Source organism: Doryrhamphus excisus, chromosome 18 (genome assembly GCF_030265055.1).
Source record: "Doryrhamphus excisus isolate RoL2022-K1 chromosome 18, RoL_Dexc_1.0, whole genome shotgun sequence".
Taxonomy (NCBI): domain Eukaryota; kingdom Metazoa; phylum Chordata; class Actinopteri; order Syngnathiformes; family Syngnathidae; genus Doryrhamphus; species Doryrhamphus excisus.
The window spans coordinates 10,059,183-10,076,172 of NC_080483.1; the positions used below are offsets into that span (position 1 = coordinate 10,059,183).

Sequence of the window (16,990 nt, forward strand, 5' to 3'; positions counted from 1 at the left end):
CAACATGAACTACAAACATGACGCTGGTATTCCCACATTGGATAAGGAATTTTTTTTTTCCCAAATCAATAATCAATCTTGAAAGTATCTTCTTCTAGACCAATCTTATCTCCGTCTTTAGTAAAACATTCAACAAAAAGTATCCCGAGAATGAGCTGTGCATACTTTTGCACTCACACTGCAACTCATTATACAAGATGGTGGTTATCAAGAATAACTGGCGGGAGGAGTGATCAAATATATGACACATTTATGTTGCATGTATGTGTGCATGTATCCCCTAGTGTGTGAGCCAACAAATTGTGGGCTTTGATTTTGTGGATTATTATTATTGATGTCTATTATGCAAGATGGTGGTTATCATGAATAACTGGTGAGAGGGGTTATCACATTAAGCATGCATTAAGCATGCATGTATGTCTCTGTGTGACAGCAAACATACCACAGACTTTGTGGATTATTTAGAATCTTTATACGATGCAAGATGGTTATCATGAATAACTGGCAGGAGGAATGATCACATTTAGTATATGATACATTCATGTTGCATGTATGTGTGTATGTATCCCATGGTGTGTGAGCAACCATACGGCGGGCTTGATTTTGTGGATTATTTTGAGTTCTATTAATTTATATTATGCACGTTGGCAGTTATCATTAATAACAGGTGGGAGGAGCAGTCGCATTATGTATATGACATGTTTATGCTGCCCGTGTGCATGTTTGTCCAGGTGTATGAGCAAATACACTACACTTTTTGTGCATTATTTAGAATCTTTATATAATGTAAGATGGTTATCATGAATAACTGGCAGGAGGAGTGATCACATTAAGCATGTGACATGTTTATGCTGCCTGTGCATGTATGTTCCTGTGTGTGAGCAAATATACCACCCTTTTTGTGGATTATTTAGAATCCTTATATGATGCAAGTCATGATCCAGTCATGAATAACTGGCATGAGGAAAAATCACATGAAGTCTATGACATATTCATGTCGCATGTATCCCCTAGTGTGTGAGCAAACTTATTGTGGATTATTTTCAGTTCTCTTTCTATTATGCAAGTTGCCGGGTGATGTTTAATAACTGGTGGGCGGAGCAATCACATTACGTATATGATTCGTTTATGCTGCCTATGTGTCCACATACAGTGGACTTTGATTTTGTCGATAATTTGAAGTCTTTCTATTGATTTCTATTACGCAAGTTGGTGCAAGTTACATTAATAACTGGTGGGAGGAGCAATCACATTACGTATATGATTAGTTTATGCTGCCCATGTGTCCACATACAGTGGACTTTGATTTTGTCGATAATTTGGAGTCTTTCTATTGATTTCTATTACACAAGTTGGTGCAAGTTACATTAATAACTGGTGCGAGGAGCAATCCCATTCATCACATGACAAGTCTAATTCCGGTATGAGCAAGACAACTATGAGTTTTGACTTTGCAGATTATTTTGCATCTTCCTATTTGTTGCTATTATGAATAATTAATAACTGGCAGGAGGACGTTTTTTTCTGATTTTTTTTATTCTCGCTTGTATCATACTGTCTGCAAATGTAATTTACAGTCATTTCATTATCAACTCACTATTATTATTATTATTATTATTATTATTATTATTATTTTTAAGATGAAATCTTCACACCCCAAGAATGACCTTACATGCTAATAATAATCACCAATAAAACTAATTTCTAATAATAATCGACGTTTTGTACAAAATCCCATACTAAGTACGATAGTAGCTATAAAGGTAAATCTAGCATGCACCGTTGCAGTCAAAAAAGGGGGGGTGTCCAGGGTGTCTTATGGGGGTGTGCTAAGGTAGGTGTGTCACAGCCTTTTGACGCCCAGGAGCAGCACTCAGTGTGTGCGCATCTTCCGCCCGGACTTCATACTCTACTTCCCTCGGATATCCTTGCACTTTCTATCCGATGACGGCTTCTCCTACTCGACACTATCCTGGAGTGGAAGCCGCCTGTGCACCGTGCGCGTAATGACCACAACTGATCCCGTGGATCAGTTTGCTGTGGACTGGAATGAACGCGCTCAGCCGGGGATGGTTCAATGATGGGGTTCCTGCACACCCACGATACTTCCAGAAGATGAGAAGGAACTAATTCTTCATGTTGTTGTGTCACGTCAAGTTCACTATGGCGGTCAGGAAGTTGCATCCGCACTCCAAACCTTTATCTAAAGTCTACATTCTCATTTGGCTGCTGCTCATCTTCACACCCAGGGTGGATTCATCGTGGTGGTGAGTGATATTTCAATCATATTCTTTCAAATACAAGAAATGAATATTATCAATAGTATCTGATTAATATTGTATTGCATATGAGTAAAACATAATAAAAAATACATCTTATTTAGCTGATATTACTAATGGTGCACCAGACGCAATAGTGATAACTTCAAAATTGTACACAAAAAAAAGTGTGCAGGTGTAATTAATGTTGTGGCCCCCTGCCTGATGAAGATGAATGCTTTGGGGGGAGGGGGGGGGGACGACTATATAATCTCCCCTATAACCATCCAAGTGGCAGGTGCGGGTGCTGTTGCATGAATAAATGACTTAAAACAGAGACTAAAAACACCCTAAACCCAACATCACACTCCCCTGAAATTGATACCGGTCTTCTTTAATACATGCATATGAAATAGTTATGTGTCATATACGTGACAAAAAAACTAAAACAAATAAAAAATAAACTTGGAAAGCAGGAAGTGAACAAATGTAACAGTTACTGATTGTAAAAGTACCAGATGGAGGGGTAGGATTTCATAAGCTTTGCTTCTTCCTACTCCTTTTGGACATGTGGAACTGTGAACTGATTATGTGATGCATTCAATTGTAATCTGATGCATGTTCAAATGAAATAAAACCATTACCATTACCGTAGTATACATGTTCCTTTAGTTGTTTGTTTAAACATGCACAGCTGCCATAGGATGTCATGTAATGTCAATGTTTAGTCACGTTGTGACTGGGATTCAAGTGTAAAACAAAGTGAAGCACCGTATAATGGTAATGGTTTTATTTCATTTGAACATGCATCAGATTACAATTGAATGCATCACATAATCAGTTCACAGTTCCACATGTCCAAAAGGAGTAGGAAGAAGCAAAGCTTATTAAATCCTACCCCTCCATCTGGTACTTTTACAATCAGGAACTGTTACATTTGTTCACTTCTTGCCTTTCTAATACAATTTAAGTAAAAAAAAAATTTTTTTAAGGTTTTTAATTTTAATTTTTTTCTTAATTTTATTTTATTTTATTTTTTTTGTAACATACCGAAGTACAAGGTGTATAATAAAACTAAATAATACACAAACTAAATAATAATAAAACTAAAGTAAAGCAAAAGGAATGTAATGTAATTTGGCCACCGTTCGACTGGTTAACTTATTTTTAACTTATTATTTAAGTTTTTTTAACTTATTATTTATGTTTTTTAACTTTTTTTTTGTATTTTAACAAAGGTTTTATGATTCTCATCTAGGAACAGATTATTTCTATAATCATTGTGCTCCATACAATAGCACTCAAAGGTTTCAAGACACTTTCTAATTCGACGCGATGCAAAAGTGTATCCAGACGTTTGCCTTTGTGCTGAATAAAGGCTGTGAAAAGATGCTTAATATGCAAGAACTTCAAAAATGTGATGTGATGCAATAGTGTCTCTAAACATTTGACACTTTCTCATTCTAAAGTGTCTGTAAACTTACACTTAAAGTAAATATCATGTATGGTCGTAATTGGACTGGTTGTAATCCAGTATTATAGTATTATAGTTGGTTGTGTTTCATGCAAACAAACAGACATTCCAGTGGGAGAGAGGAGCTAATGACAAAAGAAGCATTGGGATCATTTGGCGCGAGTCTAAGTGTGTGTGCTCTCAACGGAGAGCGGCAAGGCTCTTTTTGGCACAGCCGGTGTGTACAAGACAATAAACACAAGTAGTGCTCCTGCTCAGCTTTACTCCTCAGTCACATAGTTAAGAGGACGACGGCCATAACGGGAGTGGAAACTGCCAGCTCACTGGTGGCGACACAAAGGGAAGCTGAGGCGGCGGCGGCGAATAGTCGAGATGGGGAGCACTTCACGTTGAAATGGTTACTTGTCCTGTATGGGACTGTCCTTGTGTGCCCCCCCCCCCCCCCCCCTCGCCTCTTAGAAGCAGCATGGTACCACCACCATGTGATCCACCCTTTTTAAGAATAGTGGGGATTATGTGTGTGTGTGAATGGAGCAGGAAGCTAAGGTCTGTGCTTTTTCGTTGAACGTGAGGAATTTAATAATCTCTTCCTGAATTTGGGATTCAAGGCCATGAGAGGGGCAATGAAGGAAAATATTGACAAATGAACTGATTTGGAGTGATTAAAGCTTACAGAAAACCACTGTCACCTCCAAAGATTTAACATAGACAATAAAAAGATAGATAAAACGTAGACGTTCATGCTTTACGTACAGTTAGCATTTGCTATCAAACATTACCTATATACAACAATTGAAAATGATTATGCAAAAGAAAATGCAGCCGAACTCAAGGCAACATATTAAAAGCTTTCAGCAATGCACACATTTTCCATTTTATCATGAAATAATAGTTTAATAAACCGAAGTTTATAAAACACCAATTTTTACAATGGAGTTCATGACACAAACCAAATCCATCAAATAATTGACTTTTTTTTTTTTACATAACTATCCACTACAAGTGAACAGATGACGTTTATTAGAGATATAAGCATTTTATTGCTCAGTTAATTTATCCGAAATCAAAACAATAAAGATGAAAGTTGCATCTCCGTGTGTACATAGCTTCAAGAGCGAATCAGGAGAGGAGCTTAATGTCACCTGACTGATGTCTGACTGATATGACATCTACAAAGTCACGTTTACGTGATCCAAACTACATTGGAGGCGATCTACCAGTAGCTATCGGCATGCCAGAATATATAGATTAAATCTATCAGGTAAAATTAGTTGTGATTAATTCTGATACCATGTTAAGTTAAATTAAATGAATGACAATAATAACTTAATTAAAAAATAAAAAAGTTAATTATAAAAAAATTAAGGATTATAATATGATTGTGACACAAATTTCTAAATTACACAAACAAAAGTAAATTATAATAATAATTCAATAAAACAAGTATTTTTAATATATATTTTTTAATATGTATTTTTTTGCCATAAAATGTATTAATTAATAAATACTAATATTTTAGAATGTAGCTCATAATTATAGAAGTTATATTAATTGGCCATTCAAATATAGAAAATGCCATTAAACAGAAAACTTCATAAAATTGGTCAAGAATCAAACACAAAATAGGTTAAATAAATATAAAAAAATAATATAAAATATAAATATAATATTTAATATAATTAAATATAATAAATATGGCATTAAATTTCCCATTTTCATACATTTTAAATGAGATATTTTCGAGTTCATTCGTTTGGATTTTTAATCATGAAAACTAGCTGTGGTGTAATATACTGTAAATTCGGGATATACGACCTGTCTGAAATAAGCGTAATGACCCGCACAGGTACATTGGAGCGTTGGGAGCACGGGTGATCTGCGACAACATTCCGGGTCTGGTGAACAAGCAGCGGCAGCTCTGCCAGCGCCACCCGGACTTGATGCAGTCCATCGGGGAGGGCGCCAAAGAGTGGATCAAGGAGTGCCAGCACCAGTTCAGACACCAGCGCTGGAACTGCAGCACCCTGGACCGGGACCACACTGTGTTTGGCAGGGTGATGCTGCGAAGTGAGTATGCACGAATGGCAATGACACTCGACTTAATCACCCTTGTAAAAGTCTCCACTGTTATCACATCATGAATGGATGAACGTCTCATGAATAATTCCTCCATGTAAACACAAGGAGAAGGTGTTTTTTGTCTCCTTCTTGGGAATAAGTGAAAGTGGATTTTCTCTGGGAAAACAAGCAGCGTATTGAGAGATCCACGCTGCTGATGTATAAACAGTAATAGGAGATGTAAATATTTGGCTAGATGTTTCTGGCAGACTCCCTGACATATCGCCTGTCTTCTGCTTGGTTGCGCCGAGGACAGGAGGCAGGAGGAGCTAGGTGGGTCTTGTCTTCTCGAAAATGAAAACAAAACTCAGCGACAGAGTAAAAAAAAAAAAAGGTGAAAGGAGAGTCGGCCTGGGCTGTGATGTCATGGCTGACAAGCTGTAGAACCCGCAACAATCTGCCTTACATGGACAGCTCTCTAGACTTACTGGAAAAATAGCCTTCTCGAGTCAGGTGTTGGGGCCAGATATCGATGCCAGTTATATCTGAGTGCAGCCTGCAGGCAATTAGATTGTTTTTTTTGCCACTTGTTGCTAGGTAGAATTAATAAGACACCAACATTTACCGGACAAAACCAGCATGGAATAGGTGGAGAAAAGTTGACGCAGCAAATTTCCAGCTTCTAAGGTGGTAGCAGAGCCTCCTTAGCCTGTGTATTATGGCTATTGTGGAAACCTGTGACAGGGATTCTGATTGGTTGATCCTGACAAGGAGCTACGCAGCCGTGCCTCCTTTATTTGGTTCCAGACCCGACTGCTATAAGTGAATTTCTAAATAAATATCTTTACCGTTATTACTGCCCTGTAAACATGAAGTAACACCCCAATAGTCACCATAACACTCCTATTATTATTTGTTTACACCATATTGCTCAGCTGTAATGGACAGGCTAGGTGAAACATAGCATGCTACCTAGCTAGTTAGCCTACAATTTGTTTATTCTAAACTTAAGAATGGGTTTCAAACAGAGTTTGGAAGAAGAAGTAAAGTAAGAAGCCAAAAATGTACCACTTCCACATGGAATGGGAGGAGAACTTTTTTCTACTATGTCATGGCCAACTCCATGCAGTATAATGTCATGTCTAATCATTCATTCATTCATTTTCTACCGCTTTTTTCCTCACGAGGGTCGCGGGAGCCTATCCCAGCTGTCTTCGGGCGAGAGGCGGGGTACAGACTGGACTGGTCGCCAGCCAATCACAGGGCACATATAGACAAACAACCATTCACACTCACATTCATACCTATGGACAATTTGGAGTCGCCAATTAACCTAGCATGTTTTTGGAATGTGGGAGGAAACCGGAGTACCCGGAGAAAACCCACGCATGCACGGGGAGAACATGCAAACTCCACACAGAGATGGCCGAGAGTGGAATTGAACCCTGGTCTCCTAGCTGTGAGGTCTGCGCGCTAACCACTAGACCGCCGTGCCGCCCCATGTCTAATCAATGTTATCTAAATCAATATTTTTTGACAAATACAGGTAATAGTCCCTAGTCAACTACTAAATTTATTTTTTTTTCCAAAGTGTGACGAGTGACGACTGTAAAAGGCTCATTGTTCCATCTTACTAGGCAGCAGAGAAGCCGCATTCGTGTACGCCATCTCCTCGGCCGGTGTGGTCTACGCCATCACCAGGGCGTGCAGCCAGGGCGAGATCAAGATCTGCAACTGCGACGGCCACAAGCGTGGCCAATCCAGCGACCACAGGGGCAACTTTGATTGGGGCGGCTGCAGCGACAACATCAATTACGGCATCAAGTTTGCAAAGGCCTTTGTGGACGCTCGTGAGAGGATGGTGAAGGACGCTCGGGCACTCATGAACCTCCACAACAACCGCTGTGGACGAATGGTGAGCGGCTTGGTGGGTGAAAAACAAGTGGAAATCAAAGAAATCCGGGGGAGAGCAGATATGATAAAAGTAATTGCCGTTTTTAAGGTAGTCAGAGTCCAGTTCTGAAGTACCAGAAAAGTAAATATTAGTTTAACTATATCTACATTTATATAAATAAATATAAATATACAACATAAGGTGGCCAGAAATATTTCAATATTGAACGAAGCAAAATTTGTTTTCAATTTTATTGCTCTCTGGTTCTACCATATCTTACTTAAATATGGGCTAATAACTATAAAAGCAATCTTCACTCGCTAAATGTGCTGCAAAAAAGGTCAGTAAGGATAATTCATAATGCCGCCTACAGAGAACATACTAACTCCTTATTTCTAAAATCACAAATACTTCAACTTGCTATAATTGCTTAATAATGCATAAGGCTAAAAATAACCAATTACCTAAAAATGTCATCCAATACTTCTCTACAAGAGAGGAGAAATATGATCTCAGGGAAGAACTACATTTGAAACACTTATATGCTAGGACTACGTTAAATACGTACATACGTACTTCGGTATGTGAAAAATTACAATTACATTTTTTTTTTTTATTAAAAAAAAAACTTTTTACTTAATTTTTTTTTAAACTTTAATTATATTAGAAAGGCAGGAAGTGAACAAATGTAAGTAGTTCCAAAGTACCAGATGGAGGGGTAGGATTTAATAAGCTTTGCTTCTTCCTACTCCTTTTGGACATGTGGAACTGTGAACTGATTATGTGATGCATTCAATTGTAATCTGATGCATGTTCAAATGAAATAAAACTATTACCATATTCCTATTCATACCTAATTTTAGCCAGGCACACATGCTACCAATCCACAGAACTGTAACTCAACCAATCATAACAAAGCAATAAGTTAAGTCATATCTAAAACAAGTCGTAACATACCTTCCAGTCTTGATCACACCTTCGCCACGGGGCAACCATCGTAGGCTTAACACCCTGTTGTCACCTTTGACCTGTGCTCCAGGCAGTGAAGCGCTTCATGAAGCTGGAGTGCAAGTGTCACGGCGTCAGCGGCTCCTGTTCCGTGAGGACATGCTGGTTGGCCATGTCTGACTTCAGGCGGACAGGCGACTACCTCCGCAAGAAGTACAACACGGCCGTGGAGGTGACCATGAATCAGGACGGCACGGGCTTCATGGTGGCCGACAGGGACTTCAAGGGCAGTACCAAGAACGAGCTGGTGTACGTCGAGAACTCGCCCGATTATTGCCTCATGGATCGAGCAGCAGGTATCGAGAAAATCCTTGGAAAAAAGTACAAGTCTGCAAACATTTCATTAATACGCCCTAGATGAGTATTTAAAGCACGACTTAACACCTTAAGACAGGGGTCTCAAACTCAATTTACTTGGGGGCCACTGGAGCTCGGGTCTGGGTGAGACTGGGCCGCATCAGGTTTTCCAAAAAAAAAAAAAAAACGCAAAAGCTCTTATAAAACATTCCACTGTTCTCAAATATCTTACTTTTTATTTTTTCTACACAAATAATAAAAACTTAAGAAACCACATATAGTTGGTGGGTAGACAAATTATTTTTTTTCAGATTAAAATTAACAAATCATTATTAGAACCCCGTACACTTGACAAAACACGACTATAGTCACATTTATACTTTGTTTTATTTACAACATATTGCGCAACTGCAGGGTCTTGAGACACATACTAACTCGCAAACTAGAGAGCTAGCGACCTAAACGGTAGCCTTCAAGTTATTTCCTTTAAACTTAAATAGCCAAAAACTTACCACTTCCACACGGATAGGGAGGATAACTATTAACAGTTATTTAACCTTTAACATGAACATTAATCAAACGTAATAATTTTTTCTGGGTACATGATACCATACAGCATACATATCAAACATTAAACTTTCATATCAACTAGTGTCCTGCGGGCCACATTTGGCCTGCGGGCCGCGTGTTTGAGACCCCTGCCTTAAGACATTTCGGAAACGATACTGGGCACTTTAGGTACACCTGCACAATCCATTCATTCATTCATTCATTCATTTTCTACCGCTTTTTCTTCACGAGGGTCGCGGGGGTGCTGGAGCCTATCCCAGCTGTCTTGGGGCGAGAGGCGGGGTCGCCAGCCAATCACAGGGCACATATAGACAAACAACCATTCACACTCACATTCATATTTGGAGACAATTTGGAGTCCCCAATTAACCTAGCATGTTTTTGGAATGTGGGAGGAAACCGGAGTACCCGGAGAAAACCCACGCATGCACGGGAAGAAGAACATGCAAACTCCACAGAGATGGCCGAGGGTGGAATTGAACCCTGGTCTCCTAGCTGTGAGGTCTAGTAGGTCCAATCAGAATCAGTCATTATTAAGACAGTTGTTTTGAGGAAAATGCACTGTAATTAAATTGATATCATAGACAGTTTACATTGTAGCCAACAGGTGCTTGGTGCCACCTCATTTCCTGCCATGTGAATATGAATGCCGTCAAGTGAAGGTTTGCATTCCATCACAGCTTAAAGTTCAACGATTTGACCTCAAGCATCTGCTTTAATTCCTGCCGTTTGCTTTGCTTTGTTAAGGTCCGTCTCCCTGCTCAAATCCAGTCTCTTCAATAGAGCGTGAAGACTCGCTTAATAGGCTCGTTGCGATGGCGTAGTTCACACAGTTGGTGTGGCTGCAGGCTGATACCTGATGTAATGACAGTGTGTTGGCTCAAAGGGAAGGTTGTTAAAAAGTGATCTTAAAAGGAGCTTATGATGCCTCCTTAGCTCTAATCTCCATTGTGTTGGAATTCACGGCCCAGGGATATATGCGGGCTTATTTTTCAAATCCTTCCTTTGGTCACTTTTAAGCTGGGCTCCTAGCAGCCCGAGGGGAATATCTGCTCTTCATCCCTCCTCTTTTCCATCAGGGATGCTCTGTCATTATTGGTGGCATTTGATCTTTACACCTGAGTACAGCTTTGATTTCGGGGTCCGAGAGTCTTTGAACGACCTGTCTGGGAATGTAACCTCTACAGAGGAATCTGATATTTCAGCTTCATACTCACAAGTGACAGTAGCCATGTTTACATGGACTCAAATATTCCAATTCCATTTGGGTTATTTGCTCAAACGGAAAGAATCTATCCTCATTCCGAAAGAAAAGTGCCAATCCGAATGAATAAAAAAATCGGATTCACGGGGGTGGAATATTCCTTTCCCCAATCCGATTGAGGTATCTTGTACCCGATCAATCGAAAACGTGACGTAGCACGCAGACGTCTCTCAGGTTTTGAAAATGGCGGCGAGCAGTCATCACTGGACTACATCGGAAAGTTTGTTTTTGATACAAACTTTAAAAGAACTGAACGTAATCGCAAGACTGGACGGCCGAAAAACTCGCAACTGCAAAAAAGCGTAGCAACTGTCCCAACAACCGTGGTAATCAAACTCTCGTTCACCATCTTCGATGAATCACGTGATGTTGTTTACGTTTTACTGCGCATGCCCCATTGACTATTCCGTTTGATTATAGCGGTCCATGTAGACAGGAGATTGGAATATTCCTTTTCATGTATACACTGTTTTCTTAGATTTTTAATAATGTAGAGTAACAGCTACAAGGGAAAGACTTACGTGTACGGATTCCATAAAAGTCTGTCAAAAATTGATGCTGATAGAACACAGACTAGAACCTTGTACCGTCTTTGACAGTAAATGTTAACCACCGGGGAACTCAAGTTTGAGATAGCGTCGACACAAATAGAAGTCTTATTTTGACATAGCAAAACAATTCCAAGAATGTTTAAAAGAGTGCTAGAAACACCTCTGACTTCAGCTACCTGGTCTGTAGTGAACGATATCTTTCAAATATAAATGTGCATCTTACTCTGATTTTTTCTTACTCTGTAATTTGAAGAACAGTTCCAAATCTTTCAGTATACGTAGGTATGATTCTTGGTTTGACACAATTAAGCAGTTCCAGAGTCCGAGTGCCAATTAGAAACACATACTGTCTTTTGTCTTTTACTGCCATCAGACCATTAGTCTTGTGTAAGACCACATTCAAAAGGGATTGGTTGATGTTGGCTTGACATATTGAGACAATCCCATAAAATGATTAAATTGAGGAATTCAGACGTTAGAGTGCCGGCAAAAAAACTACTGATTTTGACGGGAGACCTTCGCTTCCTCTACAATCTTTCAATGTAACTAAAGCTCTGTTTTTCCTGGTAATTGGAAGGATTTTACAATCTAAGGTATCTGGAATTCTGGTTTGATGGTAAGATGATCAGAGAGAGTCACACTGGTACTGTACTGTTGGAGTTTTGAAGTTATTGTTTATGTCGAACGTGACACTGATAGCTGTTAACAGTTACCAGTAACAGTTACCAGGGAAAATCTTACGTGTACAGATTCCATAAAAGTCTGTCAAAAATCGATGCTGATAGAACACAGACTAGAACCTTGTACCGTCTTTGACAGTAGATGTTAACCACCAGGGAACTCAAGTTTGAGATAGCGTCAACACAAATAGAAGTCTTATTTTGACATAGCAAAACAATTCCAAGAACGGGAGACCTTTGTTTCCTCTGCAATCTTTCAATGTAACTAAACCTCTGGTTTTCCTGGTAATTGGAAGGAGATAATTTTACAATCTAAGGTATCTGGAATTCTGGTTTCATGGTAAGATGATCAGAGAGGGTCATACAGAGTTTTGACTTAAGTTATTGTTTATGTCGAACGTCCTGATTGTCTAAAATAAGCTCACCACGACAAGCCTGCCTAATATGGCTGATCATGTGACCCAATCATCGGAAATGACACTACCAATCAAACGTTTCTAGACACTTCTGCATCATTTTGAATGAGAGAGTGTCTCCATATTTGTGACGGGTACTTTAGTGCACACCATGCTAACATAGAATCTCGATTTATCTGCAAATTGTACTTGCAGAAGATGTGATGTCACAACAAGTATTACAATATTGTTCTCTTGTGACGCAGGTTCCTTGGGCACAGCGGGCCGAGTATGCAACAAATCCTCGCGCGGCACCGATGGCTGCGAGGTCATGTGCTGTGGGCGTGGCTACGACACCATGCGGGTCAAACGCCTCAGCCAGTGCGAGTGTAAGTTCAAGTGGTGCTGCAAGGTTGAGTGCAAAGACTGTGAGGACACTGTGGACATTCACACCTGCAAGCCTCACAAGCGACCCGATTGGCTGGACTTAACCTAACCTAACCTAAGCATCACGTCACGGTAAACACTGTGGGATGTAGTGACGAGGATTTCTCCCACTATGAAACATTTTCCCAGGATTTTCATTGACCGGAAACTGGAAAATATGCCAAGTTTTCAATTGTGAGCTGCTTTTTTTGTGGCACTTTTTTGATACGGCTGAATATTGTTGTGTATATGCACCAGTAGTTGTATTTTTTGACAGTACTAATAATACCCGTACTATTTAGCACACAGATGGGAGCTAAGAAGAGAGAAGCCCCTTGCAGATAAAAACACTGTCAGAGTGCGACTTTCCATTTAAAAGCAATACACAGCTACTGAAAATGAATGAAATTGTATCTCCTTGCTGCTAGTGAGGACTTTCCATCCAAGAAAGAGAGAGAGAGAGAGAGAGAAAAAGAGAGAGAGAGACATCTTTACAAAAAAAAAAAAAAGCAAGGTCTCGTGTTGATGTTGGACATTCTTTTTCCCACATTGACTTTTTATGCCTCATTGAAATCTTGTTCAATTTCTACTCTGGTCTCTTTGTCTTTGCTTGTTTTGAGTCTCACACACACACACACACACACACACAATGCTCATTTTTTATATCCGTGGATGTTTTCCTTTTGTGGTTATAAACTAAATTTCCAAATATTCTGAGTATTTAGGTTAAGAAAAACTGCATGAAGGTTTTTCTTTTTTTTTTTTTTTTAAATGGTGTAGAAGAAATGAAGCATCAGTATTGAAATCAAGCCATGACATTGCAGAAAGAAACAGTCAAGTAGCATCGGAGCCTCAAATTGGACTTTTTAAACATCTGCTTAATGCACCCAGAGAAGTCATGTTAAGCCATCGGAGAGCCAAACCTCACAAGGGCCACTAAATGAATTTGACAACAAGCTGCAAAATGTAAAGCGTCAACACATTTTTTCCAAGTGCACGCAATTTTGAGGATGGGAGCCAAAGTAAAGTGTTTTGAAAAAGGCCAAACGACACGCTGAGCCAAACAACAAAAAGAGAAAGTAAATGATGAGTTTTATCTGTGTGTGTTTATTGTGGAATGGCATGCTAAGTGGTCACAATAATCCGCTACACTTGTGAAGAGATGGAAAAGACTCGCTTTCAAGAAAATTAGCGTATTTTCTGGACTATAAGTCGCTCCGGAGTATAAGTCGCACAAAGCCAAAAATGTATACCGTATTTTCCGCACTATACGGCGCACCGTGTTATAAGGCGCACCTTCAATGAATGATATATTTTAAAACTTTTTCCATACATAAGGCGCATCGCATTATAAGGCGCTACAGTAGAGGCTGTAGTTACGTTATGCAACCATTAGATGGTGCCGCGCTAAAGGGAATGTCAACAAAACAGTCAGATAGGTCAGTCAAACTTTATTAATAGATAACAAACAAGCTTTCCACAACTCCATTCACTCCCAAAATGAATAAACAGCTGTTTTATTATTTTCTCTGAGGTAAAGCATTTTCGTGACACATCTTTAACATCTTTGAACAACAGCAAGGCATAACATTTTACTTTTCCTCCATTTAGTCAACGCGCAAAAAACCGTCTGATACTGTTATGGTAAATTAAACGTTAGTGCAATCGCAGTATAGTGACACTCGTAATGTGCAAAATGACTTTGTTTAGTCTTCTTTACTTGGCGCAGCTCATCCTCATGCTTCCTCCACTTCCGCACCATCGATTCATTAATGTTAAACTCTCTTGCTGCTGCTCTATTTCCATGTTCTACTGCGTGACTGATCGCCTTGAGTTTAAACTCTGCGTTGTAAGCGTGTCTCTTAATAGGAGCCATTTCAGGGTCTTTATACAAACGCACAAATGAAAGTGAATCGTTGTTTAATATTTCCCAGTATGCACAGCGCACTTCTTCTTCTACGGGAAAAATGGAGTCGGTGGCTGCTTACCGTAAGTTGCGAGACCTGTCGCGGCTCAATATTGATCCATATATAAGGCGCACCGGATTATACGGCGCATAGTCAGCTTTTTTAAAAAAAAATCAGATTTTAGGTGCGCCTTATAGTGCGGAAAATACGGTAATTAGGTAAAAAAAAAGTCGCACTGGAGTATACGTTGCATTTTTTGCAGGTAATTTATTTGAACTATTTGACCAAAACAGACATTACGTCATCTTGGAAGGCAAGTTCTAACAATAAAAAGAATAAAGAACAAAAAAATAAAGTAATAGACCCCCCCAAAAATATGATAAATCTGATTAAGAAATATGTTCCAAATACGTATACACTACCAATCAACAGTTCGGAGACACTTTTTAACTCAATAGACTGCAAAAGCATTCCCAAACTTTTGAATGGTACTGTAGGTTTGCTCGACTGTTCACCTTGGCAAAGAAGGTCCCCAAAATACCTTCCTGTTTCTATATTAAACCTTGTTGATCCACCGTGTCACTCCTTTCATGAATGGGATCGAGACAACGCTACTGTAGCTTGGCGAGCTTCAGCGCAGTTGGTTCAGTGTCAGGTGACTACAGGGGAGATTTTCTTTCCAGTGACACAATTGACAGATGCTGCATAGCAACAGTCTGAGCATTGGTCACGTCAACTGACTATGAGAAATTTCAGGGTGGTCCTTTCCAACCGAAGAGATAACCAAGATCCTTTATTTATGAGAAGATGCACTGCATTGCAAGTTCCTCGTTTTCCTATGTTTATTAGCTTGGAAAATAATGTCAAAAGATACTGAAGTACATGCTTTGAGGTAAAGTGAATCATTGTGTTTAAATGTGAAATACAGTGGAACCTCAAAGTTCGGCCTCCTAATTCTGCATATTTCTATAATAAAAATTTTGATACAAAGTGAATGATTCCGCTCCAGAGTCATAACGGTTGGAATCATAAAACTTCTATCAGCTGTAAAGGCAATACTGTAAGTTAATATTTGAACACTCTTAACCGTCATGTGTACATACTACAGACCTGTTTGTTTAAAACTCAAAGTGAATTGGGAATCACAGGTACAGTAAACCTCGGATATATCGGACTCGGATATATCGGAAATTCGCTCACAACGGACAGATAAAAAAGAACCGATTTTTCTGTAATGCATTTCCAATAAAAATTCATTTCATACATCGGATTTTTTATAACGGATTTCGCCTATTTCGGACAAAATCTCCAGTCCCGTTCCAATGCATTTCCATGAAATTTCCCTCGCATATATCGGATGGCCGCATCGTGGCGCTCCGATTCGCCAAATCGTGACAGGCCGCTATACGACGTCATTTGCAGCGTTTGCAGCGTTGCCTGCGTGTCCAGGTACATTGGAAACATAGTCAAGGAAGTGCCTTTTTATAACGGATAAAATCCGATTTACGCATATACCGGATATAAATCCGATATATGCGTAAAACGGACATTTTCCGGTATACGCATATAACGGATTTCGCTTATATTGGACAAAACCAGTGGGAACAATTGAATCCGATATATCCGAGGTTTACTGTAGTTATGTCCTTTAACTCGGTCACTTACTCCGCCCTGCTACTGCTAGCTAATTATAAAAAGGTAATCAGTTAAGGTGTCATTTAATTGTCCAACTATTACTGTCACTATGTGTGTAACTGTATTAATTAACCTTGTGGATGAAGCATCACATCTGGTCATTGTATCAAATCACAAACTCTTGAGTCACTGAGTCACAAAGACTCGACTTTCACTGACTCATGGGTTGACAAATACTTCCACTGACTCACCGCTACATGATAACGACTTGAGGTTGACTGACTCTACTATAGAGCCATGTACTACCATACTGTACTTAGCAGCCTGGACGCACATGCATGCACCACTTATGTCGCTATGTTCATCTTACTGTACTCAGTTCATATTCACTGGAAAATCTATGTCGGTATCACAAAAAAGGTTGACAAAAGCCAAAGAAAAAGCAAAAACACAATTGTGGAATTTATAGTTTAGAGGCTTACATGACATAAGTATGATTTTGTAATCAATATATGTACCAAATTTGTCCAAAATGATTTTGAGGATCCACTCCTCTAACATTTACAACATGTT

General features: G+C 39.3%; 1 protein-coding gene across 1 annotated transcript; it reads left to right on the top strand.

Annotated features, from left to right (window-relative positions):
• The first annotated feature begins 1,882 nt into the window (after nucleotides 1–1,882).
• LOC131106316 (protein Wnt-2b-A-like) lies at nucleotides 1,883–14,996 on the top strand. The gene is made up of 5 exons (XM_058055247.1): nucleotides 1,883–2,267; nucleotides 5,579–5,799; nucleotides 7,428–7,705; nucleotides 8,724–8,988; nucleotides 12,716–14,996. The coding sequence occupies exons 1-5, from the start codon at nucleotides 2,137–2,139 to the stop codon at nucleotides 12,943–12,945; spliced, it is 1,125 nt and encodes a 374-aa protein (XP_057911230.1). The 5' UTR covers nucleotides 1,883–2,136; the 3' UTR covers nucleotides 12,946–14,996.
• Nucleotides 14,997–16,990: the final 1,994 nt, after the last annotated feature.